Here is a 25,662-nt window from a genome sequence, read left to right on the forward strand (position 1 = left end):
ACGATGGCGTTCATCTGGTGGCCAGACCTGAGGTAACTTGGCCAAAAGATGTACTTATACTTATAATAATTAGGTCATAGTTTTGTTGTTATTTTTGACAAAATAAAGCAATTAACAGGAAAAAATGTCATTTTAAAAGAATCAGAACATTATAGAATAAAAGGCAAATAAATGTACAAGAATAAGAATAAGCTTGTAGCATTATGAAAACATTATTTTCTGAGAATTACGTAACATTAACAGGGAAAACGTTATTTATAAAAATAAATTCAAAATAAGATCAGAAAAAACTAAGTTCCCAATTTTGTAGGAATGTTAAACAAAAAAGTCCTAATTTGCTATAAAAGCTGTAATATTATGTGAAAAGTCATCATTGTACAAGAATAAAGTTTTTGGTTTTTTTTTTACAATGCAATCCATATTTTATTCATAACACTTATTTTCTGAGAATTACATAACATTAACAGGGATTTTTTTTTTTAAAGAATAAATTCAAAATAAGATAAAAAAAAACGAATAAGTTCCCAATTTTGTAGGAATGTTAAACAAAAAAGTCCTAATTTGCCATAAAAGCTGTAAAATTATGTGAAAAGTCATCATCGTACAAGAATAGCCTATTTTTTTTTTTTTTTTTTACAATACAATCCATATTTTATTCCCGTAACAACAGATTTCTCAAAAGTTTTCTTTTTAAAAATACATTTTCTAGTAATAAAACAGCTATGTTCTTCTTTTAATATGATTTTATTCTCAGAACTACATGATATTTTTTTTCATAATAACAGATTTTTTCTCCCGAGTGTGGGCCTAATACTCATATAGAGCTTTTTACCATGACTATGCAAAGGCATGTTTTTTTTTTTGTGCATTATCTCAGCATTTATTGACATGTGTCTAAATGATTATTATTATATTTTCTTCCAGCTCGTGTGTGTATTACCTCCTTTGCATGGTAAAATATTCTTTTTCCTAGGGAAAAGATTTGCAGCATCAATGTGTAAGCATTCTACATGACAAGCTAAGGTAAATATGTATTTTGTTTTTTGAATGAAGGCGACACACGTTTAATGTTTTTCTTCCATGGCTTATTTGTAAGTGACTGATTTAGTGAATTCAATAAAACGCACCGAGTCAAATTGCATAAGAAAGTATGAAAAATTCCCTTTAATTTTGTAAAGAAAATAAAGAAAGTGCTGCTGTCATGTAGTGTGCTTTCGTGGGAAAAAGCTTGTACTACTCTCAAGTGACCAAAAAATGCAATCTGTGGTTGCACTTTATCCCTTTTTAAGAGCAAGACTCTGACAACTAACTCTCAAGCTGATTATATAAGCCAACGTTTTATCTATTTGCTGCCTAAATCTGTTATTTGACTGACTTAAGCAGCAGGCACATCAACATCAAATATTAATAAATATCATGCCTGTGAATATTCTCAATCATCCAGGTCATCGTATTGTCTCAGAAGATGTTCCGCCTCTCATCCAAGCAGGCTTCATCAGTTCTTGCTCTAAGACCAGGTGGGACGCACACCAACCTCTGTTCTCCAAGTGTTAGCAGGTTTGATGTTTTTCTGGGTATTGGATGTCCTGACTTTGGGCCGTACCAACCTCTGTCACAAGGTGTTAGCAGGTACAAGGTTTTCTGGGTATTGTGTCTCCTGTCTTTGGGGCGTACCAACCTCTGTCACCAAGTGTTAGCAGGTACAAGGTTTTCTGGGTATTGGGTCTCCTGTCCTTGGGCTGTACCAACCTCTGTCTGAAAGTGTTAGCAGGCTCAAAGTTTTTCTGGGTATTGGGTGTCCTGTTTTTGGGCGTACCAACGTCTGTGTTAGCAGGTTTGACGTTTTTCTGGGTATTGGGTCTCCTGTCTTTGGAACCTACCAACCTCTGTCACAAAGTGTTAGCAGGTTCAAGGTTTTCTGGGTATTGGGTCGCCTGTCTTTAGGACGTACCAACCTTTGTCTCAAAGTGTTTGCAGGTTTGAAGTTTTTCTGGGTGTTGGGTGTCCTGTGTTTGGGCCATACCAACCTCTGTGTTAGCAAGTTTGATGTTTTTCTTTGTATTGAGTGTCCTGTCTTTGGGGTGTACCAACCTCTGTGTTAGCAGGTTTGACGTTTTTCTGGGTATTGGGTGTTCTGTCTTTGGGACCGACCAACCTCTGTCACAAGGTGTTAGCAGGCTCAAGGTTTTCTGGGTATTGGGTCTCCTGTTTTGGGCCGTACCAACCTCTGTCTTATAGTGTTAGCAGGTTTGACACTTTTCTGGGTTTTGGGTCTCCTGTCTTTGGGACCTACCAACCTCTGTCACAAAGTGTGAGCAGGTTTTGCGGTTTTCAGGGTATTGGGTGTCCTGTCTTTGGGACCTACCAACCTCTGTCACAAAGTGTGAGCAGGTTTTGCGGTTTTCAGGGTATTGGGTGTCCTGTCTTTGGGGCTGTACCAACCTCGGTCTCCAAGTGTTAGCAGGTTTTACGTTTTTCTGGGGATTAGGTGTCCTGTCTTTGGGCCATACCAACCTCTGTCACAAAGTGTTCGCAGGTTCAAGGTTTTCTGGGTATTGGGTCTCTTGTCTTTGGGCCGTACCAACCTCAGTCTGAAAGTGTTAGCAGGCTCAAAGTTTTTCTGGGTATTGGGTCTCCTGTCTTTGGGACATACCAACCTCTGTCGCAACGTGTTAGCAGGTTTTATGTTTTTCTGGGTATTGGGTCTCGTGTCTTTGGGACTGTACCAACCTCGGTCTCCAAGTGTTAGCAGGTTTTACGTTTTTCTGGGTATTGGGTGTCCTGTCTTTGGGACATACCAACCTCTGTCACAAAGTGTTTGCAGGTTTTACTTTTTCTGGGTATTGGGTGTCCTGTCTTTGGGGCTTTCTGACCTCTTTCTCAAAGTGTTTGCAGGTTTTACTTTTTCTGGGTATTGGGTCTCCTGTCTTTGGGGCTTTCTGAACTCTGTCTCAAAGTGTTTGCGGGTTTTAAGTTTTTCAGGGTATTGGGTGTCCTGTGTTTGGGCCTATCTGAACTCTGTCTCCAAGTGTTAGCATGTGCATCTTGTTCCAGAAAAAGGTGCATGATTAAGAAAAAGAGTAGCAGAAATAAAAACTTAGATTTTTAACAAACACAACATGCTAGTACACGTAAAACCTGCTAATACTGTGACAGAAGTTGGTACACCACAAGGTCAGGACAGCCCATAACCCAGAAAATCAATGCTGTCTGCAAGCACATTGAGACTGTGCAATCATGGAAGTCCCAACATTGCCCCACACTGTGAATCCCCCATCAGTCACAAAGGTAATGATAAACTGTATGTTGTGTAGTAATGCCAACACGCTGAGTTACATAAATAGGGGACCGCCTGACAACACGGGACGCATTCAACGGGCGATTCTCGTTTTTACACATTGCTGAAGAAATATTCTTGGGTCACCAACAAGATGAAGACTGTCCTACTTGCTGCTCTGGTCCTTCTGATTGTTTGCGAGGGTGAGTTTATGCTTGCTTAAATTTAAAATCTATATATGTTTTTTAATTCCAGTTCTCACCGGGAATGACCAGGATGGATAGGATCAAGAACAAGTACATGTTAGTTAATTAATGAAGCCCTTGTCTTTGTCCAGGTGAAGCCTTGAGGTGTAAATGAATGTGGGGGACCATTTTTAGATTGTTTTTTTAGGTTGTTTTTAGACATTTAATTTGCTCGTATAATAGTAATACATCAAAATGAGTGTTATTAATTATTGACCTAGTGAAGGAACATGTTTTTTTTTAACTCTACTTTAAAAAACATCTATGACTATGTATGATATTGAAAAGATTTGATGCCGTTATAATGGAAAAAATTATATATGATATTTTTATTAGACATTTACTTCATGACACTTAAGGTTAAAAAATGCATGTTTCCTTTTAATAAACCTTTACTGCAACATTAATAATATATCAAAATCTATGTTATCAATTATTGACTTAGTCTATTCCAGATGAGTATGCTGATGTTCTCATCGGGAGTGACCAGGATGGATAGGATCAAGAACAAGTACATGTTAGTTAATTAACAAAGCCCTCGTCTTTGTCCAGGTGAAGCCTTGAGATGTAAATGTGGGGGCCGGCGCCAATGTCCAGGAAACGAGGAGACCTGCGTCGGTCAAGGCAATGCCTGCGCCAGTGTTATATTTCACGTTCCCAGTGAGTGTTCGTTTCTAATGTGTGATATTTACCAAACCGCGCCGCAGCTTTTTATTTGACTATTTGCTATCTTTTTCACAGGTCCCAGCTACTTTAAGGGCTGCATGGGAATCAACGACTGCATGTTAATGAATCAACCCGGCATCGTTACGGCCGCCTGCTGCACCACTGACCTGTGCAACAGATAAAAATGACATCAGAGTCGTCATCTGCAAATCAATAAACAAGACGTATGTCTATGTTTATGTCCAGGCAGTGTTGAACGCGTCCTCACACCCTTACACAACTTGGGATTCACATATATTGGTGGGCATGCCTATCAGTAACCTCCATAACATCTCCAAAAAGAACCTAAGCATCTGGAGTTCAGTTATGACGATCAAAAATGGGATATCAGTCGATATCAGTATCAGATTTTGAAAACCAATATTTTTTAAATGCCGTCTACAACACATCAGGGTTCATTCCACCACAGGAAATGAGTCATGTTACACATAACGGTATCGGAAATTGAGAGTCGGACAATATTGGGACAATATCGAGATAAAGCCAATATCGGACATCCCTGATGGCATGTCTGACATGGAGTGAAAAAACAGTTCTTCCCCTTTTGTGTGGAAGTGGTTTTTCGCTTTTAAATTTCTTGTAAATTTACCACTTTGTTCTCGTGTTTTTGGCTTCTTAAATTTAGAACTAATACATTTCAGGCTAACTGGGGAGCTAAAAGGTAAAAAAAATGGCTCTAATAATATTAAAAAGTTATAAATATTCCATTTATTAACATTGAATCCTACGTATATATCATTTATCGCAGTCTGGAACCAAGTTTTTCTTATGACGGAGTATTAGACACACATTTTATTTATTTTTTTAAAGGACAAGAAAAAATTAGTACATTTACAGAAAAAAAATCGTTCAAGAATAAAGTCCTAATATTACGTGTTATTGTGTCATACGTTTCAGAGGCAAAATAGAGCATCGCTCTCTATAACGTGGCAACAAAAAACAACATGTCTACCCCTCAAAGCCTGCAACATAAAGTTACAAGTTTTTCCTCAAAATCTATTAATACTACTAAGGTAATATTACAACTTTTTTTCTCATAATTTCATATCGGTATTGGAAATTGAGAGTTGGACAATATAAGTATATCTGGAAAAAAAAGCATTATCGGACATCCCTAATGGCATGTCTGACATGGATTGAAAAAACAGTTCTTCCCATCTTGTGTGGAAGTGGTTTTTGGCTTCTAAATTTTTCGTAAATTTTCACTTTGTTCTCGTACAATTATCGTAATATTTTTATTATTATAATAATATGACTATTGTCAAAATCTCAAATTATTATTTTTTTTCCATGTAGCTCTAATACGCCGTCATAGTTTTTGGACAAAGGCACACAATTATGTGCTTGCAAGTGACCAAAAAAGCAATATGTATAATTCCAAAATGGAATTATACATATACATAACTGACACTCAAGCTGATTATATATATATATATAAATATATATGTCACTGTAATTTGTTGCCTAAATCTACTTATTTAGACAGCAGCCACGTCAGCATCTGGTTGAGAAATGTTTATTTGTCTGATGAGAAGAAAAAGTCCCAACATTGTGCCACACATTGATTTGTTGACTTAATTTATTGTGTAATGATGTGATTGCACATCAGTCACAAACTTAATAAACTTCAAACTTATTTATATTAATAGGAACCAACTGACGGGCACGGGGCACATTGACACAAACAAGGTAGGGTCTTCTCATTTTTGGATATTCATGCCGAGATATTAATTTCTGATGTAAATATTGATGCTCTTATTCCAGACTCGTGTCATCGAACAAGATAACGACTGTCACTCCTTGTCAGGGTGAGTTTATGATCAAATATATCATATTTTGTTTTGGGTTTTTTTTTTATCCCTAGGTACTACTAATCACTGATACTACTAACACTATACATCAACATCATTTATTTTCTTTACTGCTTATCCATGGGGGGTGCTGGAGCCTATCCCAGCTGTCTTCGGGCGAGAGTCGGGGTACACCCTGGACTGGTCGTCAGCCAATTACAGGGCACATATAGACAAACAACCATTCACACTCACGTTCATATTTGAGTTTGCATAGTAGTTGGTTAATATTCTGCATCATACATTGGTAGTGTATTGTCTGGTTTTAGCCACCTATTGTGTTGTTGTGTGTGTGAGTCGGAATTGTGTGTGATGAATATAGGCTGCCTCACACGGATACACTACACTTGAGTACCATCTAGTGGCTTAAATGTGACATGACACAATGAACGATAACAATTGTTTTTATTGTCATATACAGTTGTTTTTCAGAGAGGTTGTGTAACACAAATATACACATAAGTACTCAATAAAGTCAGCAAAATTTACCTTTCTAACTAATAGTTACATTACTAATTTACTATAATCCAATTGTTAATATTTATGTGTTTTAATGACTTTTTTAAAAGAGAAATAACATTATTTTGAATGTTTTATGACTCGTCCTGCTCCAAGATGTTTTAGGTATTTTCATTTGTACATTTCATTTAGAAAAGGTGCATTGTGGCAAATATTTCATAATTATCATTTATGAATGTTCCTAAATTGGATTTTCTACTCTTAATCATTTAGAATTTAAAACAAGTATCATCAATAAACAAATCTTACTTTGATTTGACACTGTAATTACTATAATCATCAGTGTGAGAGGTCTCACTCGCTCACATTTTGGATTTGATTCAACTTTATGGACGAGTTTAAGAGCTAATATGCTAATAATAATGAAAAAAAGTCAGGTTGCAATGACCAAACTGACCAGATGTGGCAGGAGTGTGCCAAGACCGCATAGTCTGCCTAATAAAGCAACGAAGAAGAAGACGACAAACAAGGCGGAAGTGCAACATTTATTTTTCCTGTCAACACTTGGGGAAAGTGGACGGTGTTGCTATAACAGAATAATATCATAATTTTAATTCACTTTTGACTGGACTTTCGTAAGTGGTAAGCACTTTGGTGCAGTTTATCGACTATTTCCGGTTCTTGTTACGGTTGGGCTGCTCACTGGCGTCAGTTAGCTTTAGCCTCGCTGCTAACTTACTGTTGTTGACACCTGCTTTGTAGTACACATAGTAAACATGTTGCTAAGTTCGGCGTTACTATGCTAACATTCTTTAACACGCGTGCTTATTTCTTCATGTATCACCAGTTTAGGCCTGAATTATGACGATTTATGTCCACATGGTTTGAGAAGAAAACAATTTTGAACAAGTTTGTACATTGTAGCAATGAGAGTTTCTAACATGCTAACAAAGTAACAACATCCATCACAAGTTATCCGTTAAGAAAGAGCTTATCCCACCCTGCTCACTTACTTTGTTAAACATTTTACTTACTATTAATTAAAACAGGGAAATAAACTACTAAGTGTTTATATTTGTTGCTTTTATTCACAGGCACCCATGCATTATTGGATTCACCCTAACTGTAACCTGTTTTGCAACATCTTCCAGAGTGTGATCATCGACTCGCCGCCAGTGCCTGAGTTGCCAGTCAGGTTTCATTCCAGCCCAGGGCGGCCTCGTCCACAACATTCCTCCATCTCCGGCAATGGCAAGCCGCAGCGGAGGAGCAGTCAGGCCTGGTGGCACTTCCGCAGCAGTAAATAAAAACTTCCAGTTCAAGCTCGTGCTGCTGGGGGAGTCGGCGGTGGGGAAGTCGAGCCTGGTGCTGCGCTTTGTCAAAGGCCAGTTCCATGAATTCCAGGAGAGTACCATAGGAGGTGAGGCAAGTCACAAGTATTGTCAGTTCTGTCTGTATATATAATATATATGTACTGTATAATTCCTCCCATATTCCAAAAACATGCTAGGTTAATTGGCGACTCCAAATTGTCCATAGGTATGAATGTGAGTGTGAATGGTTGTTTGTCTACATGTGCTCTGTGATTGGCAATATTATTATTAATTATTAAAAAAAAACAAAAAAAAACTTGTTGTATATAATGAGTTCTCACACATTCATTCATTTTTTTGTTCTTTTTGAATAAAACAAATGTTTTGATGCCCTGTTCACACCCCAGCTATATTGTCAGCATTTACGGTGTGCACTGGTAACATTAGCATTCTATTGCCCTGTTGCAATAATGCACATCGATTACGCAATCGAGCCGTGACTCGCAAAATCAACAGTGACGAGCTGCAACGCATAGTCGCCGTAATAAGTGAACATGGCTGAAAGCAAACAGGAGAAGCTCATACAAAACTACATCCATCATTTGGACATGGTTCGGGTTTAAGTCGTCCAACCATCAGCAGAATATAATAACCAGTACTTCCGGTAAAGGGAATCAAACCCACTGAATATGAGTAATGACAACTGAGCAGTTTTTCTGTCACTTCAGCACAAATAGACTTTCTTTGGTATGACACTGTTGGGGGCGGGGGGGAAACTTTTGCCTTATGCTGGCAATATATTGCAATATGTTGAATTACTTTTAAGTATCCGTACAATACACTCAAAGTATTCTGCTATGCTATAATACTGCTATTCCAAGTAGCCATGCCTAATAGCTTTTACCTTTTACCTAAGACGTACTTGGTGTCATTCCCAGCTGCTTTCCAGTCTAAGACCATCAGTCTGGGCGACGTCACCATCAAGCTTGACATCTGGGACACGGCGGGTCAAGAGCGCTACCACAGCCTGGCCCCCATGTACTACAGAGGAGCTCAGGCAGCCATTGTGGTCTATGACATCACCAGCACGGTCAGTCGCGCCTGTGGGCAAAAACTATGCAATTAATATACTGTACATATATAATTATTATTAAAAAAATAATTACGAGTGATAACAAAGCAAAGTTGTGCTGCATGCAGGAGACGTTTGCACATACGAAGAACTGTAAATTATATACTGTACATATATAATATAATTATTATTAAAAAAAAACAATTAGGAGTGATAACAAAGCAAAGTTGTGCTGCTTGCAGGAGACGTTTGCACGTGCTAAGAACTGGGTAAAGGAGCTTTATAAACAAGCCAACCCCAACATGGTGATCGCTCTGACTGGCAACAAGGCGGACATGGGGGACAAGAGAGCGGTGGAGCATCAGGTATGACGAGGAAATGTGACATTGTCACATGACGACATCATTTAATGTATTCAACACTGACACTTTTTTTGTTGTTGTTGTTGTTGTCCTCAGGAGGGGCAGGAATACGCTGAGGAAAATGGGCTTCTCTTTATGGAGACCTCCGCTAAGACTGGCCTCAACGTCAACGATATTTTTATGGCCATTGGTAAGTGGCGGCTCGTGGTTGACATTCCCGGGAATTTGTCTTGGGCTTGTGATCCACGTAAACAAACCAAGCACAACGAATGTTGGGGATGCTAACATTACACATGTATCAATAATGTCACCACATCATGCTAGGTTAGCGTATTCGCTGTCGATCAGATACTGAAGCTGGCATGGCTTTGATTTTAAGGTGTGTAGCAAAGCCTGTCTATTTTTTTTTTTTTTTTTTTTTTTTTAAAGTGGTGGGCGGTGAAGGTCGTGCAACAAACAAGTGACATTGATGATCGTTTTTTTTTTCTTCTTCTATCTATTCATCATGTTAGCTAACAAGCTACCAAAGAATGACCCTCAGGCTGGAGCCGGCCAAGCAGGTCGCGGCAGGACGGGAGTGGATCTGCACGACAGCAACCCTCAGAACCGCAGCAGGTGTTGCAGCGCTCTCGTCGTCGGCGGCGGCGGCAGAAGTTAGACGCGACGAGAAGAAGTGAGTGAGACATTCGCTAGGAGGATAACGTTTTTGTGAAACGTGAAAAGACAGTTGAGTTCGGGGGGACAGGACGGGCAGAGAGGTCCTTCGCCTCCTAACGCCAACCTCCCGCTCTTAAAGATGAGATTATGTAAATAGTCTTTTTAACAAGGATTTAAAAAAAATAAAAAATAATAATCAAAAGTGATTTGGTAGACTCTCCTGATTGGCCTCCTTCCAGCCTCATCACTTCCTGGTTCACCGGGCTGATTTTTTGTGTGTGTGTGTTTAGGTGGATGATTTTTTTCTTTTTTTTTGTGTGGGGTTTATTGTGTGTGTATATTTTGTATGTTTATGTGTATATAAAACAGTTGTTATATTTATATACTCACATGAATAATATATACTGTACAGTACACATACTCAAAAATAATTCAAAGAGAGAAACAAATTGCATCAAATAAACTTTGAAAAACTGGACGAAATAAGTAACGATGGATAATAATAATAATAAAAATGATAATACATACAATATGTACATTAGCTTTGCCAGCAGTCATCGGACAAAAAAAAAATATTATTATGTATTATGTAAAGATGGGAATAAATGGAATAAAGCTCATTCAAAATAATTTCTTATGGTTTGTGCTCATTATTTATGAGTGTCAATCACTATTACTTCTAAATATGATGATGATTATGTTTGCCAAACGAAGTTACCCACAAAATTAGAACAGTTCCAGTTGAGGGAGGTGATACTGCTGTAATAAGTATCTCTGCCCACTAGATGGTAGCATCGGACTTGGGATCAGGATGTGGGAGGCTCTTGGAGGAAAATTATTATTTATATTGTATATTTCCACTCAATGTCATGGTATCTTTAGATATTGTTTTTTATTTTTTAAATTGTCCTTTTTTGAACTAACCTACATCTTTTCTATGTTTATTTTTTCTTCATCAATTAAATACAATATAACAAATGTTTATCTTATTTATTTGTTGTGAAGTAAATAAGTGAAGGGACATGTTTGATAATGCTAGTGAATTTTTTATTGCATTTTTTTACAATTCTATGCTGCAAATTGTTTACATAGTGCAATAAAGGCATGGTTGGAGGAGTTTGGTGTAGAAGAAAGCTTATTTAAAAACACCTTTTTGGACTGACATTGACAATAGAGTCAACATCCAAGTGTCCCAATACTTTTACTCAGTATGTGTGCCAGTTTAATGGTGAATATAACCTGACTGGAATACTTGACATAAATCATGTATTTCACTTCCATCCATACAAGTTATGTCTCCAAGGGAATGTCATTTTTTTGGGGGGGGGGGGATGGTCCTTTGCTGCAGCGGTTGTGATGACGCATCATCAGACCTTCCGCTCACACGTTCGCCTCCAAGACACGGTTAGCGTCTCTGCCAAAAGCAGGCGGGCCGCTCTGTTCACAGTAAATAATTTCTCATTTGTGGAGCTGTCAATCAAGATGTGTCATTTCATGCTTGGCCTGTGTGAATGGTGGCGGTGGAAAGGAAACTGGGTTTGACTTGCTGGCTTCGCTCAATCCATATTTCATTGGCGATAATTGTTGTTTAGCGTCCAATTTGCACAACAAACCAAGCCGGCAAATAAGTGCCCTCGTGGTTGTCATAACAACCCATTTACCCGCTTTGCAAATACAAAATACACTTTCCAAATGTTCTGTCTAATGGATTCTGTTTATCTTTTGCAGGGCTGAAAAAAAAGAAAAAGAATTGTCACGGACTACCAAGGGCATCGGGACGCACTATCTGGATCGCACAGTGTTTGCTTTGAGGTGTGTGTGTGTGTGTGTGTGTGTGTGTGTGTGCAGATAACATATCAGTGATGTGCTACAATAATTGTCTCTTATCTATAATGAAACATCGCACTGTGTTGCTCCGATGGAAATACACAATGAACACAAAAAAAATCTTCATACCGCCGTAATTTACTCAACTGCAGAGACTACCGGGCATTTAGGTAAGGCGTTTCCTACCTGGCAACATCCTTCTACCAATATATTCACTCTAGACATGTCCCAACCATCTCAGTCTGGCCTCTCTGACTTTATCTCCAAGGCCTCTAACATGTAATGTCCCTCTGATATACTCCTTCCTGATCCTATCCATCCTGGTCACTCCCAATGAGAACCTCTGCATCCTCATCTCTGCTACCTCCGGCTAACATGTAATGTCCCTCTGATGTACTCGTTCCTGATCCTATCCATCCTGGTCACTCCCAATGAGAACCTCAGCATCCTCGTCTCTGCTACCTTCAGCTAACATGTAATGTCCCTTTGATGTGCTCGTTCCTGATCCTATCCATTCTGGTCACTCCCGATGAGAACCTCAGCATCCTCATCTCTGCTACCTCCGGCTAACATGTAATGTCCCTCTGATGTGCTCGTTCCTGATCCTATCCATCCTGGTCACTCCCAATGAGAACCTCGGCATCCTCATCTCTGCTACCTCCAGCTAACATGTAATGTCCCTCTGATGTACTCCTTCCTGATCCTATCCATCATGGTCACTCCCAATGAGAACCTCAGTATCCTCATCTCTGCTACCTCCGGCTAACATGTAATGTCCCTCTGATGTATTAGTTCCTGATCCTATCCATCCTGGTCATTGTCATTTTCTTAAAAGTAATATTAAACTTTTATGTATTGTTTTGTGGCACCCCAATATTTATCCGTTTCAACAATCGCAAGCGCAATTATAAACAACAAAGATTAGTTTAACCTCCAAACCTCAGGCTGAGTAGGAATCTAAAGAAAAACGTTGCTATAGTGACGTGTAAGTGGCGAGCTCCTTGGCAATGCGTGCACCTGAAGATTTAAAAGGTACTTTAACAATCCCACAATAATGACAGAGCCAAGTGCCGCTGCTGAGTGTGTGCTGATTGAGGATCCATGCAAATGGACCAAGCGTGCTTTTGTTGCACCGTGAGCGAAGACTCACTCTGACATTACAGTGTGTGCATTTGTGTTGCTTTACAGCCACGGGGGACATCAAGTCGCGTGCCCTTCATTTTTTTAGGATAAGCTGCCTTTACGCCGGAGGTCAGGCCGTCTGCCAAAAGAAGGAGGGAGCTCAAACTTCCACGTATGTTTTCCACTGTACATCCGTCAGCGTGCAACCGACAGCTGAGCCGCCACGCTCCGCCACAGCCAGCAGGTGAGCTGCCACCTATTCAACGTAGCCCAGCAATGTTAATGGGGGGGGGGGGTAGAAAGTGGGCGGGATGGCACGATGACAGGCCTCCCGCTGTAGACAATAGGGGCGACAGGTGTGGTGGATTGGACGTGTCAGCATCGCACAACTTTTTCCTTTGGCCACGGGACTAATTGACCATAAGTCAGAGCTGCATCAGCAGAGCTTGAAGGCATTAGCATACCTGTCAGTGTAAAATAGAAGGGTTTAAAGCAGGTCATGTGGACAGCGTCATCCTCCATAGTTTTTCCACGTATTGCCCTGAAATGCGTCCACGTTGGGGTACGTCTATACTGTGTAGTATCTGTCCCAAACACAAAGTGTATTATGAATATTAATATTATGAATGTTATTAGTATCAACATTTCTACTTTATCCCAATACATTAGTTAATTCTAGTTTTATAATGTGCTGCGGGCCACACTTTGGCCACCACCGTTACCTACATTATAATCTACACATGATGTAGCAGCTACACGCGATGCTACGCACGATGTAGCAGCGACGCACGATGTAGCAGCGACGCACGATGTGGCAGCGACGCACGATGTGGCAGCTACACACGATGTGGCAGCTACACACGATGTGGCAGCTACACACGATGTGGCAGCTACACACGATGTGGCAGCTACACACGAAGCTACACACGGTGTGTGTGTGTGTGTGTGTGTGTGTGTGTGTGGCAGCTACACGTGTGTGTGTGGCAGCTACACACGATGTAGCTTTGTAGATCTTCCAGAATATGCACCTATTCCAGCTGTATTTCCCTTTGCTTTCCGAAACAGTCTGTTTTAAAGTATTCCACTCACAGCCCGCCTCCGTACAAGCCCACTCCGCCATGATTGGTCAAACTCCCAAAGTGCTCCCGAGGACGTCCGAACTACTGCCGAAACTCACTTTCTAATTTTGTCGGTGTCGGAGTTGCTATTAAATGAATAACCCATTTGGAGAGCCGTGATTGGTCACACTCCCAAGTGCTCCCGAGGACTTCTGAACTACTGCCGAAACTCACTTTCTAATTTTGTCGGTGTAGGAGTTGCTAATAAATGAATAACCCATTTGGAGAGCCGTGATTGGTCACACTCCCAAGTGTGCTCCCGAGGACTTCTGAACTACTACCGAAACTCACTTTCTAATTTTGTCGGTGTTGGAGAGCTACTTGGAAAGTGGTTTATTATGGCATAATAGGTCCCCTTTAAGACCGCTCAACATTAATAACAAAGTACAGTGTAATGTAGAAAAACCTGTAATGGAGGTGGTGTTACGTTTAGTTACAATGGTTTGAGACATCCATTCACTCACTGTCATCTCTCTCTCTTTCTCTCTCCCTCTCTGTCTGTCTCTCTCTCTCTCTCTCTCTCCCTCACACTCGCAGACTCACACCGACAAGAGGAGGAGGAGGAGGAGGAAGCCGCTGCCTGCCTGTCTTTAGCGAGCGCGCTCGGTTGAGAGGAAATGGAGTGCAGCGGCACTGGGGAGGCAAAGGAGTCACCCTCACCTTGCGCAAGTAGGATAACCTTTCTTTCTCTTCTTTATTTCCGAGGTGGCACGGTGGGGATTATTAGTTATTTTTATTCATTTGAAAGTGTCTCAATGAATTTAAAAAGAATTCCGTAACCATCTTCATGATACATAAAAACTTATTAAAAGCTAATTTTGTTATAAAATAATGTATTTGTATGTGTTTAAATAAAATGTAAAGACACAAGTAGTTATTATACAACTTGCTCCACAGTAACGTTATACATATTTTTGTATCAATCCGATACCAAGTTAACACTACGACATGAATATTTTCGATAACAATTTTAGGCAAGAAAATATTTCTGTATTAATTTATGAACAATTTATCAATATTAAATACAGCAGAGTAACAGTATCAAGAAAATTATGGCAATTTTCTTCTTTTGTTACATAGAATTGTTTGAGCAGAATACATAAACAAAAGCAAATCCTACTTTAGATATTTTAAATACATCCTGTGTCCAATAACTAATTTCCTGAATTTGCTGACAATATACAAATATATAGAATATATTTGAACACAAAAACACTATTAGTGAAAATAAACAAATACAGATCTATGTATTTTTGACACCAATACCGCCCTGGTATTGATCATATTGCTATTTTAAGCGACATAAAAGCTGACTACTAATATGTGGGACTTTTTATTCATACATTTGATGGATTACTAATTTAATGTACCAACCTTGTGATTCTTGTGGTGTGAAATAATATACATTTACGTACTTCAGGATATGGTTTATTATTGTGGCCTCGATGAAACCGGGAAAATTGACTTCCAAAGATTTTGGGTGTGGAGTTTTTCCTGTTTATGTTGCTTGTGTGTGTGCGCGTGTGTCTCCACGCATGGAGAGGTTTATGCGGGGGTTTTTTTTTTGGGCTTTTTTTTTGACAAATCAATATTTAAGTAGCATACATTAAAATAGTGCCTTGTATGACGCTCAAGGACACTAATAAAATCAGCATATAACAAATTGTATAGAACCACAGTTTGTGTTGACATTTTTTTTTTGCTTTGTTTGCCGCGTCGTGTCAACGTTTTGTGCCACAGCCGTGATGCCTCTGTGGCTTACTGAGCGTGGAATTGATTCAAGCAGGAGAAAGCCCACTTATACACCCCACTCTGGCCACATCATCATCTCCCGCATCCTCTTTTAAATGACCTTCCTCCCCTCTGTCCTCCTCCGCGTCGGCTTCAAACCTAAATGCTTCCCAACGACAGCTGCCTGTTGTTCATCAAGTAGTCATTTCTTTTTTTTTTTTCTTCTTTTTCCACTGTGAACAAAAGGTCCTTGATTCATCAAATCCCGCACCTTCCCGCTGCCCACTCCTTGGAGTGATGCTGTAATTTTCGCCAGCTGTTTTCACCTACCTTGTGCAAGTTCCTTTGGGGCTTAGATGAACACACATCAAAACCAGACAAAATAACACATTTAAATTTCTTTTCAAGCACAAAATCGCCTTTTACGTCTGATAGTTTGCATGTCGTTCACCGTATATGTTTTTCATCATCACCCATCACCCAATCAGCCATTATATATATATATACTTGCAGGCATTGTTTTTGCGCAGAAATCGTAAATATACTTTCCAATTCCCGCGGTGCTTTTTCCACCTCATTTGCATCAAAATGGATTTGTAAAAATGTGTGTGATAGATTCACGTTGCTAATTAAATGGCTCATATCTGGCGTGTTGCAGATTTGCTGAAACACATATTTTTGGTGCTGGTGTGGTTTTTAAACTAGATTATAAGAAAGAACATTTTAGTGTTGTTATTAATATTTTTATATTCATTTTCTCATATAATGACCAAGGGCCTTTATTGAGTACACTCAGTTTTATTATAAATGCAGTTTTATTATAATATGAAATAATATGGTCAATTTAAAATGATTTTTCCACTGTAAATGTCAGCTTTACGGATGCCATGTCTGCTCTGCAGGCGGTGTGTGTTCTGCTAATGGTGTCTATGGGCCGGGTACCGCTTTCAGGGTATACCACGGCATGATGATGTCATGGTTTCAAAACGACTAAAATGACGCATAATACCATTCCTATGATATGAGAGAAAGTGGAGGTCCAGCCATGGCGGCCGCCATGGGTATAGCGACATAGCTTCCTTGTTAGCTTTGAGCAGCGCCGGTATGACTGCACTGTTGTTGGTCGACATGTTACTCATGTCACTGTCACTGCTTATCCTCACGAGGGTCACAGGGGTATGCTGGAGCCTATCCTAGCTGACTCCGGGCGAGAGGCGGGGTACACCCTGGACTGGTGTCCAGCCAATCACAGGGCACATATAGACAAACAACCATTCACACTCACATTCATACCACTTACTGAGTCTTTTGAGCTTGCATAGTAGTTGGTTAATATTCTGCATCATACATTGGTAGTGTATTGTCTGGCTGATGTGGCATAATACTCTTACTGTAGTACTGTAGTTATATATGCAGTATATGTATTTACATTCCAGCAGCCATTTTTATTCATTCATTCATTCATTTTCATGAGTGTCACAGGGGTGCTGGAGCCTATCCCAGCTGTCTTCGGACGAGAGGCGGGGTACACCCTGGACTGGTGGCCAGCCAATCACAGGGCACATATAGACAAACAACCATTCACACTTACATTCATACCTCGCATAGTAGTTGGTTAATATTCTGCATCATACATTGGTAGTGTATTTTCTGGCTGATGTGGCATAATACTCTTACTGTAGTACTGTAGCTATATATGCAGTATATGTATTTACATTCCAGCAGCCATTTTTATTCATTCATTCATTCATTTTCACGAGTGTCAAGGGGGCGCTGGAGCCTATCCCAGCTATCTTCGGGCGAGAGGCGGGGTACACCCTGGACTGGTCGCCAGCCAGCCAATCACAGGGCACATATAGACAAACAACCATTCACACTCACATTCATACCTATGGACAATTTGGAGTGGCTAATTAACCTAGCATGTTTTTGGAATGTGGGAGGAAATCGGAGTACCCGGACAAAAACCCACGCATGCACGGGGAGAACATGCAAACTCCACACAGAGATGGCCGAGGGTGGAATCGAACCCTGGTCTCTTTAGGCTACACTCCGCCTTCTCTGTACCCAGAAGGCGACATTGACAGATGACTTCTGTATGCCCAGACAATGGTGATGAAGTCTCTCCTCCAACTTTATCTTTGGAATACGACTTTCACCCTCGGTCTCGGTGAAGAACATCATCTGTGAAATTGAGACTAACCAAGTCGAACAGGATTGCGATGGGAGCAGCTTGAGCCACAACCCGCCGCCCCTCCCTTCACTGCATTATAGATCACGTTCTAGTCGGGAATCGTGCACGGAAATATGAGAATTTTAGTTGTGATTATTTAAACTTGTAAATAAGGCAAACAAATGCTAAAATAGCAGTTTGACAGGAGTGTATCGGAGTGGGGGGTGCACACAAACACTATGATGGAATTGTGCATCCATCCATGTGCCTCGAGCAGTCATTTTCTGTCATGGCGCGCCGACCGTCGCCACCCCCCCCTCGTCCTAGCGTTGCAAATTTCCTCTTAAGATGTCATGATGGAAGGACACCACAATTGAGTCATTACCAAAAAATTAAGAAAAAAAAAATACTTTATTATCCGTGTCAAAAAAATGCGAATGCGAGCGAAATGGACATGCCGAGATCGGGCGCCGCCTTATCTCTCGTCCCCCCCTGATCCCCCCACGCCACGTCCACCGCCTCAGACAAGCCCAAATGGATTTTTGTGTTGAAGCTCCCCTTCAGAGATTCTAATAGCTCGCCTTTTGGGGCTGTGTCATTACAAGTCACATGACAGTACCCCCCCTACTACCCCCACTGTGGCAGCCTCAACCTGCCCGAGCACTGATAACCGTGATCTTTATTCTTGCTGCTCAGAAGCAAAGCAAAAGAGCGCAGACCCCGCCCCCCAAATAAACCTCTGCAGTGTGGAAAAACAAAGCGCGACGAATCGGCATTGCGGAAAAAAAATTTGCCTATTGTTTAGACATTCCGATAAAACCGATGCATAGTAAAACCACACATTTCCTGTTAGTGAAATCGTTTTTTTTTTTTTATCTCAACACAAAAGACTCGCCCTCCAGACGAAATGAAATTGTTGTTAAATTAGGGAGTCATTACCGCATTCACTGCTCTGCTGATTTTTGTGGCCCCCACCCCCTTTTTTTGTTACCCTGGCCACAACTGAATGCACATTTAGTCGGACCATCTTTTATCCATAAAAAAAAAAACAAAAAACAGCAAGAAAGCCATATTTCCAGCACATGTATTTAATTTGTCCTTGCAGTTATTTTTACAAACAAGCCATCTAAATATGGCTACTATCTGGATAGAGCCGACAGTAAGCATATAATGCCGGCCTTTAATTACAATAATCTGTTCGTTCCTGATAAGAATCCGATTGAATCTGACTGCTTTGTGTATTGGAACAGCAATGCGTACTGTGCTTAACCTGCACCACCTTAAGGAACCGCTGAGATAATTCCCACAATTAAGCTCATTTACCTAGAGAGTCAAACTCATTTAAAAAAATCTATCCAATTTAGCCTGTCAGGGCTCCAAAAGGAGTCGGCATAGATAAGAAATTTGCAGGATGGAGGCTTTCTCGGAATGGGAGATCTTATCACCACTCGTATGTCAGCGTCCAGGAATAAAATATTGGATTTGCTCCCCCTTCTGATACAGTTTTCACTGAAGGTTGTGTCGTTTTAAATCTGTTTACATCATCATTACCGGATGGGGCAGAATAACATAACGCTTGAACCAGATTGATAGCTAAGAACTCATAGTAAAGCCAAGAAAGCGAGACTAGTGAGTAGCTTAATTAGCCCTGGCATGAAACCAGTATGATATGTTTTATGGTATTACACGCCAGCCAATCACAGGGCACATATAGACAAACAACCATTCACACTCACATTCATACCTATGGACAATTTGGAGTCGCTAATTAACCTAGCATGTTTTTGGAATGTGGGAGGAAACGGGAGTACCCGGAGAAAACCCACGCAAACTCCACACAGAGATGGCCGAGGGTGGAATTGAACTCGGGTCTCCGAGCTGCGATGCCTGCGCGCTAACCACTTTTCACATGAGCCCTCGCGGGGGTGCTGGAGCCTATCCCAGGTGTCTTAGTGCAAGAGGCGGGGTACACCCTGGACTGGTGGCCAGCCAATCACAGGGCACATATAGACAAACAACCATTCACACTCACATTCATACCTGTAGACAATTTGGAGTCGCTAATTAACCTAGCATGTTTTTGGAATGTGGGAGGAAACCGGAGTACCCGGAGAAAACCCACACATGTGGAATTGAACTTGGGTCTCCCAGCTGTGAGGCCTGTGTGCTCACCACTCCTCCACTGTGCATCCCTAAAAAAAACTCCAAATTGTCCATAGGTATGAATTTGAGTGTGAATGGTTGTTTGTCTATATGTGCCCTGTGATTGGCTTACCACCAGTCCAGGGTGTACCCCACCTCTCGCCTGAAGACAGCTGGGATAGGCTCCAGCCCCCTCACCACACTTGTGAAAATAAATGAATGAATGAATAAAAATGGCTGCTGGAATGTAAATACATATACTGCATATATAGCTACAGTACTACAGTAAGAGTATTGTGCCATATCAACCAGATAATACACTACCAATGTATGATGCAGAATATTAACCAACTACTATGCGAACACAAAAGACTCAGTAAGTGGTATGAATGTGAGTGTGAATGGTTGTTTGTCTATATGTGCCCTGTGATTGGCTGGCCACCAGTCCAGAGTGTACCCCGCCTCTCGCGCGAAGACAGCTGGGATAGGCTCCGTCGTTATGGATTGAATGCTCTGGGAATAGGTTGAAAAATGCACCCTGGGGCCTCGGCTAGACAAATAACAGCCCAAAAGTCCCGATATTAGCCATCCTCCTTAGTCATCCCTGCCTCCATGTTGCCTTCCTCCCACTTCCTGTCACTCTGCATGCAAAGCATATGGTCTGCTTGGCATGCAGTCCGGGATTTGTTTTGTATTTTATAGAACTTCCAGGAAAAATGGCTGGAAGCGGAATCTAAACATCCACTCATTGAGCGGGACGCAGACGGACAAGTCATGTGTCTGCGGCGCTCGCAGCCTCCCATTATCAGCGTCAGGCAGTTGCTGTGTTTCCGAGAGCTGTCAAGGAGTGCCAAAGCAGATGAGGCAGGAAGTGTCATAACCCTGCTATGCCCTGAGATTGTTTCCAAATGTATACACGTGTTCACAACCTTGTATCCGTGCCAAGAACACTCATATAGTTCTTGGATGAAATGTCCACCAATGGCTTTTTATAGCGCAATTCTCCGAGATTTAAATATTCAGGACTAATAATGGACAAAGTGTCTTTCCTGTTCAGTACTGGTAGAGTGATGTTTGGAGTGGTACTCTGTCCATCAGTCATAACAATATTAGGTACACATGTAGAGTGTATAATGTGTATAATGTGCGAAATGAATGCATTAATATGTAATATGTTTCTCATTGCCATACATGACAGGTTTGGACTGTGTGACATTTCCATGCAAGCAAAATATTCATTCATGCATTCATTCATTCACTCACGAGAGTTGCAAGGGGGTGCTGGAGCCTATCCCAGTCGTCTTCGGGCGAGGTACAGCCTGGACTGGTTGCCAGCCAATCACAGGGCACATAGAGACAAACAACCATTCACACTCACATTCACACGCATGTGCGGTGATGGCGAAGGGTGGAATCGAACTTGGGTCCACTTGATCTCCATGGAGCCCACTCCACATACATTCATTCATTTTCTACCGCTTGTCCTCACGAGTGTCGCGGCGGGTGCTGGAGCCTATCCCGGCTGTCTACACCCTGGACTGGTCACCAGCCAATCACAAGGCACATATAGACAAACAACCATTCACACTCACATTCACACGCATGTACGGTGATGGCGAAGTGTGAGTGTCGCGGCGGGTGCTGGAGCCTATCCCGGCTGTCTACACCCTGGACTGGTCACCAGCCAATCACAAGGCACATATAGACAAACAACCATTCACACTCACATTCACACGCATGTACGGTGATGGCGAAGTGTGAGTGTTGCGGCGGGTGCTGGAGCCTATCCCGGCTGTCTACACCCTGGACTGGTCACCAGCCAATCACAAGGCACATATAGACAACCATTCACACTCACATTCACACGTATGTACGGGGATGGCCAAGGGTGGAATCGAACTTGGGTCTCCTAGCTGTGAGCAACCACTTGACCTCCGTGCAGCCCACTCCACATTCAGTATAATATAAATTCTGAGAATTTTCCATCACTGAGCCATGCTAACTCTAGCTGCAACCTTCCTTTGGTAAAGCTACCCAAATCTATTATGAAAAAATGTGGGTCACGTCTTTATTTTGCGTGTGAAAGGAAGAGGAAGAGGCGTAAGAAATCTTGACTGCGTCCCACATTTCCCAGTCGGAGCCAAAGAACCGATGCTGTATGCTTTACGGCCCTCAACATGTCATATGAACGTATTGGATTGTGCGTGTGTACTTCCTTTAATGGCTTTTTCCAGTCTTACTGCTGTCATTCAAGCAGAGGTCACACCCCCTTTACCAGCCTTAAGGCCTCCCCAGATGGTCCACAGCAGATGCCCACTATTGTTGTCCTTGGTTGCGGTGCAGTCAACTTATCAATCCCCTCCAGTGTTGCACTGTTTGCGCTTTTTTTTTTTCCAGACCATAATTTCATCAACCTCTGTCTTGAGTCCTACATACAATATTTGCCTTTAGTTTTCTCGCAGATAAATCTTGTTCTTCAGTGGCTTTATCTGAACGCCCCCACTTCCCATACACACATACATATATTCATCATTGGACAAACACACCACTTTCTTTGCCTCGCTAACCTCTTATCTCCCCGCAACGCTCTTGTCCTTGGTTTGATCCCTTGTCCTTTACTCAGCTGGGTGCTTGCCAAGGGGTTTCACAATCACAAGGTGTCCAAATAGTTTATTCTTTCTTGTGTGTGTGTGTGTGTGTGTGTGTCTTGTTACATGAGAGGAGCTCATTGCCCACATTTGCTGTAAAAATAGGTACAAAAATGCACTTTTACTCTTGAAAAAAATGGCCATACAAGGATTAAAGCTCATTTTATTGACTGTGTAAATAAATGTAAATAAAACAAGGCTGCACAGTGGTCGAGTGGTTAGCGCGCAGACCTCACAGCTAGGAGACCGGGGTTCAATTCCACCCTCGGCCATCTCTGTGTGGAGTTTGCATGTTCTCCCCGTGCATGCGTGGGTTTTCTCCAGGTAGCGGTAGAAAATGAATCAATGTATTGCAATATTTGATTAGACTAATAATAGGCTATAGTCAACCACAAGACAGCGATCAATTAATTAATTTATTAATTTTTGAAACTTAATGGCTGTATTATGGACTGAGTGGTTAGCGCGCAGGCCACACAGCTAGGAGACCCGAGTTCGATTCCACTCTAGGCCATCTCTGGCCAGGTTTTCTCCGGGTACTCCGGTTTCCTCCCACATTCAAAAAACATGCTAGGTTACTAGCATGGACTCCAAATTGTCCATAGGTATGAATGTGAGTGTGAATGGTTGTTTGTCTATATGTGCCCTGTGATTGGCTGGTGACCAGTCCAGGGTGTACTCCGCCTCTCGTACGAAGACAGCTGGGATAGGCTCCAGCACAAGTTTGCACTGTGTTTGTTTACATCCAGTTGATGTGTGACTAAATTGCAAGGCTGTTACACTTCCTGTCCGTCATTCAGTGTGTTTCGTGCGGGTAACCCCTCCCTGTACGTTACTAACCGTTACACACAGAGAAATCAGGTTTTGGTATTTGTGCGGCGATCACATTGTTGACTCATACCTGCTTTCGTCAGGGCCTCCACTCACACTATGATGACTCAAAGGCAGACTATGATATAACTGATCCCTTTGTACCGTACTTCTTAGCAAGTCCACAGCACAAATAACTCCTGCAGAAATAGTGTGGAAAATCCAGCCATTCCCCAAGTGACCCTACGTGGAACTTAAGCTACGTCATATCCACTCACTTTAGTATAGACGCATTCTTATGCTACATTTAGCATACCTCCACCTACTGTATCGGAATGTATACATGTTGTGCAAATACGCAGTGACAACCCGGTAGTCACAACCTTCCATCACTCATTCGTTTTCTACCGCTTATCCTCACAAGGGTCGTGGGGGGGGTGCTGGAGCCTATCCCAGAGGCGGGGTGTTACACCCTGGATGACGTGTGTGATGAAGGAATTATGAGAGGAAGACTTTTGTGGTTTTATTTCCCAGGAGAATGGGAATAAATGACTTTTTGAGTAGGTTACTGTTATCTGTGTTACATTGACTATCGGGGCCTGCACGGTGGTCGAGTGGTTATCGCGCAGACCTCACAGCTAGGAGACCAGGGTTCAATTCCTTCCATCTCTGTGTGGAGTTTGCATGTTCTCCCGGTGTAAGCCCACATTCCAAAAACATGCTAGGTTAATTAGCGACTCCAAATTGTCCATAGGTATGAATGTGAGTGTGAATGGTTGTTTGTCTATATGTGCCCTGTGATTGGCTGGCCACCAGTCCAGGGTGGACCCCGCCTCTCGCCCGAAGACAGCTGGGATAGGCTCCAGTACCCCCCGCAACCCTTGTGAGGACAAGCGGTAGAAAATGAATGTATTGCAATATTTGATTTGACTAATAGGCTATAGTCAACCACAAGACAGCGATCAATTAATTAATTTATGAAATTTTTAAACTTAATGACTGTATTATGGACTGAGTGGTTAGCACGCAGGCCACACAGCTAGGAGACCCGAGTTCGATTCCACCCTAGGCCATCTCTGGCCAGGTTTTCTCCGGGTACTCCGGTTTCCTCCCACATTCCAAAAACATGCTAGGTTAATTAGCGACTCCAAATTGTTCATAGGTATGAATGTGAGTGTGAATGGTTGTTTGTTTATATGTGCCCTGTGATTGGCTGGCTGGCGACCAGTCCAGGCTGTACCCCGCCTCTCGCCCGAAGACAGCTGGGATAGGCTCCAGAACCCTCATGACCCTCGTGAGGATAAGCGGTAGAAAATGAATGAATGAATGAACATTGACTATTGTGCTGCTACTGTTTATATACTGTAGGTGCCTGCCCCACATAGCTACTTATTTATTGTTGCTTATTTATGATTTAAACTGTAAAGTTGTGTATATTGTGTTGCCTGGTGCCCGTTAGAGTGCGTGTCCACTTGTATGTATGTACTGAATGTTGTCAGATACCACGGGTCTAATTAAAGAGCTGGCATGTCACAAAGCTGCTCAGCCTCTTTGTTTAACACTGCCGCTAATCTCCTGCTACACAGTGCTGTGTGTTATCTGCTGATTATTGTGAGGTGTCCACTCGATGGGGGCGCGGGTGGGGGGGGGGGGCAGATGTTTGCGATGGGACACTGCCAATACATTCAGTATTTATGTATGAGTTTGTACATGTACAGTATACAGTCGTAGTAGTTTAGCTCACCCGCTAACGTTTTACGGAGCGTCTACTGTCTATTGAAATAGGAACAAATAAACATTGTCTGGCACCGTTTCCTCATGTTGAGGACCCCTGCCACCCCCATGGAAATAAAGGGACTAAAAATATGCTCCCTCTTAAGCGTTCCCACTCACTTACCTAACAGTGTGAATCACTGCTGTATGAGTTAGCCAATGACCTTGACACAGTGCTGTGACACACAGAAGGAGATACGGTGTATATTTTTGTGTTGCAATGACTTCCTGCTGATTTACAAAATGTGGAAATATTATTAAACCAATCTTGTTTCTGCAATTTCTGGTTAATTTTAATGTAAAGTATGTTTTCCCTGAACAATACAACGGACAGACAGATGGATCGATACTCCTAAG

At 41.6% G+C, this 25,662-nt stretch overlaps 2 protein-coding genes across 2 annotated transcripts in view; both read left to right on the forward strand.

Annotated features, from left to right (window-relative positions):
* Positions 1-7,055: 7,055 nt before the first annotated feature.
* Positions 7,056-10,149, forward strand: LOC131110064 (ras-related protein Rab-5C-like). The gene is made up of 6 exons (XM_058062755.2): positions 7,056-7,199; positions 7,709-7,977; positions 8,809-8,960; positions 9,185-9,307; positions 9,401-9,494; positions 9,817-10,149. The coding sequence occupies exons 2-6, from the start codon at positions 7,806-7,808 to the stop codon at positions 9,960-9,962; spliced, it is 687 nt and encodes a 228-aa protein (XP_057918738.2). The 5' UTR covers positions 7,056-7,199; positions 7,709-7,805; the 3' UTR covers positions 9,963-10,149.
* Positions 10,150-11,689: 1,540 nt separating this feature from the next.
* LOC131110063 (zinc finger protein 385B-like) overlaps positions 11,690-25,662 on the forward strand; it is a 37,000-nt gene continuing 23,027 nt past the window's right edge. Inside the window, exons 1-3 of the mRNA XM_058062754.2 lie at positions 11,690-11,773; positions 12,977-13,154; positions 14,566-14,697. Of these exons, the coding sequence (XP_057918737.2) occupies positions 14,646-14,697 (52 nt within the window). The 5' untranslated portion in view covers positions 11,690-11,773; positions 12,977-13,154; positions 14,566-14,645. The remainder of the gene's footprint in view (positions 11,774-12,976; positions 13,155-14,565; positions 14,698-25,662) is intronic.

The sequence above is a fragment of the Doryrhamphus excisus genome, unplaced genomic scaffold (genome assembly GCF_037039965.1).
Source record: "Doryrhamphus excisus strain RoL-2023G ecotype Guam unplaced genomic scaffold, RoL_Dexc_Guam_v1.1 HiC_scaffold_24, whole genome shotgun sequence".
Classification (NCBI taxonomy): Eukaryota; Metazoa; Chordata; class Actinopteri; order Syngnathiformes; family Syngnathidae; genus Doryrhamphus; species Doryrhamphus excisus.

Coding starts and splice junctions, on each gene's coding strand:
- LOC131110064 (XM_058062755.2), top strand. CDS start 7,806: ATGGCAAGCCGCAGCGGAGGAGCAGTCAGGCCTGGTGGCACTTCCGCA. Junction 7,978..8,808: donor CCAGGAGAGTACCATAGGAG/GTGAGGCAAGTC, acceptor TGTCATTCCCAG/CTGCTTTCCAGTCTAAGACC. Junction 8,961..9,184: donor TCTATGACATCACCAGCACG/GTCAGTCGCGCC, acceptor TGCTGCTTGCAG/GAGACGTTTGCACGTGCTAA.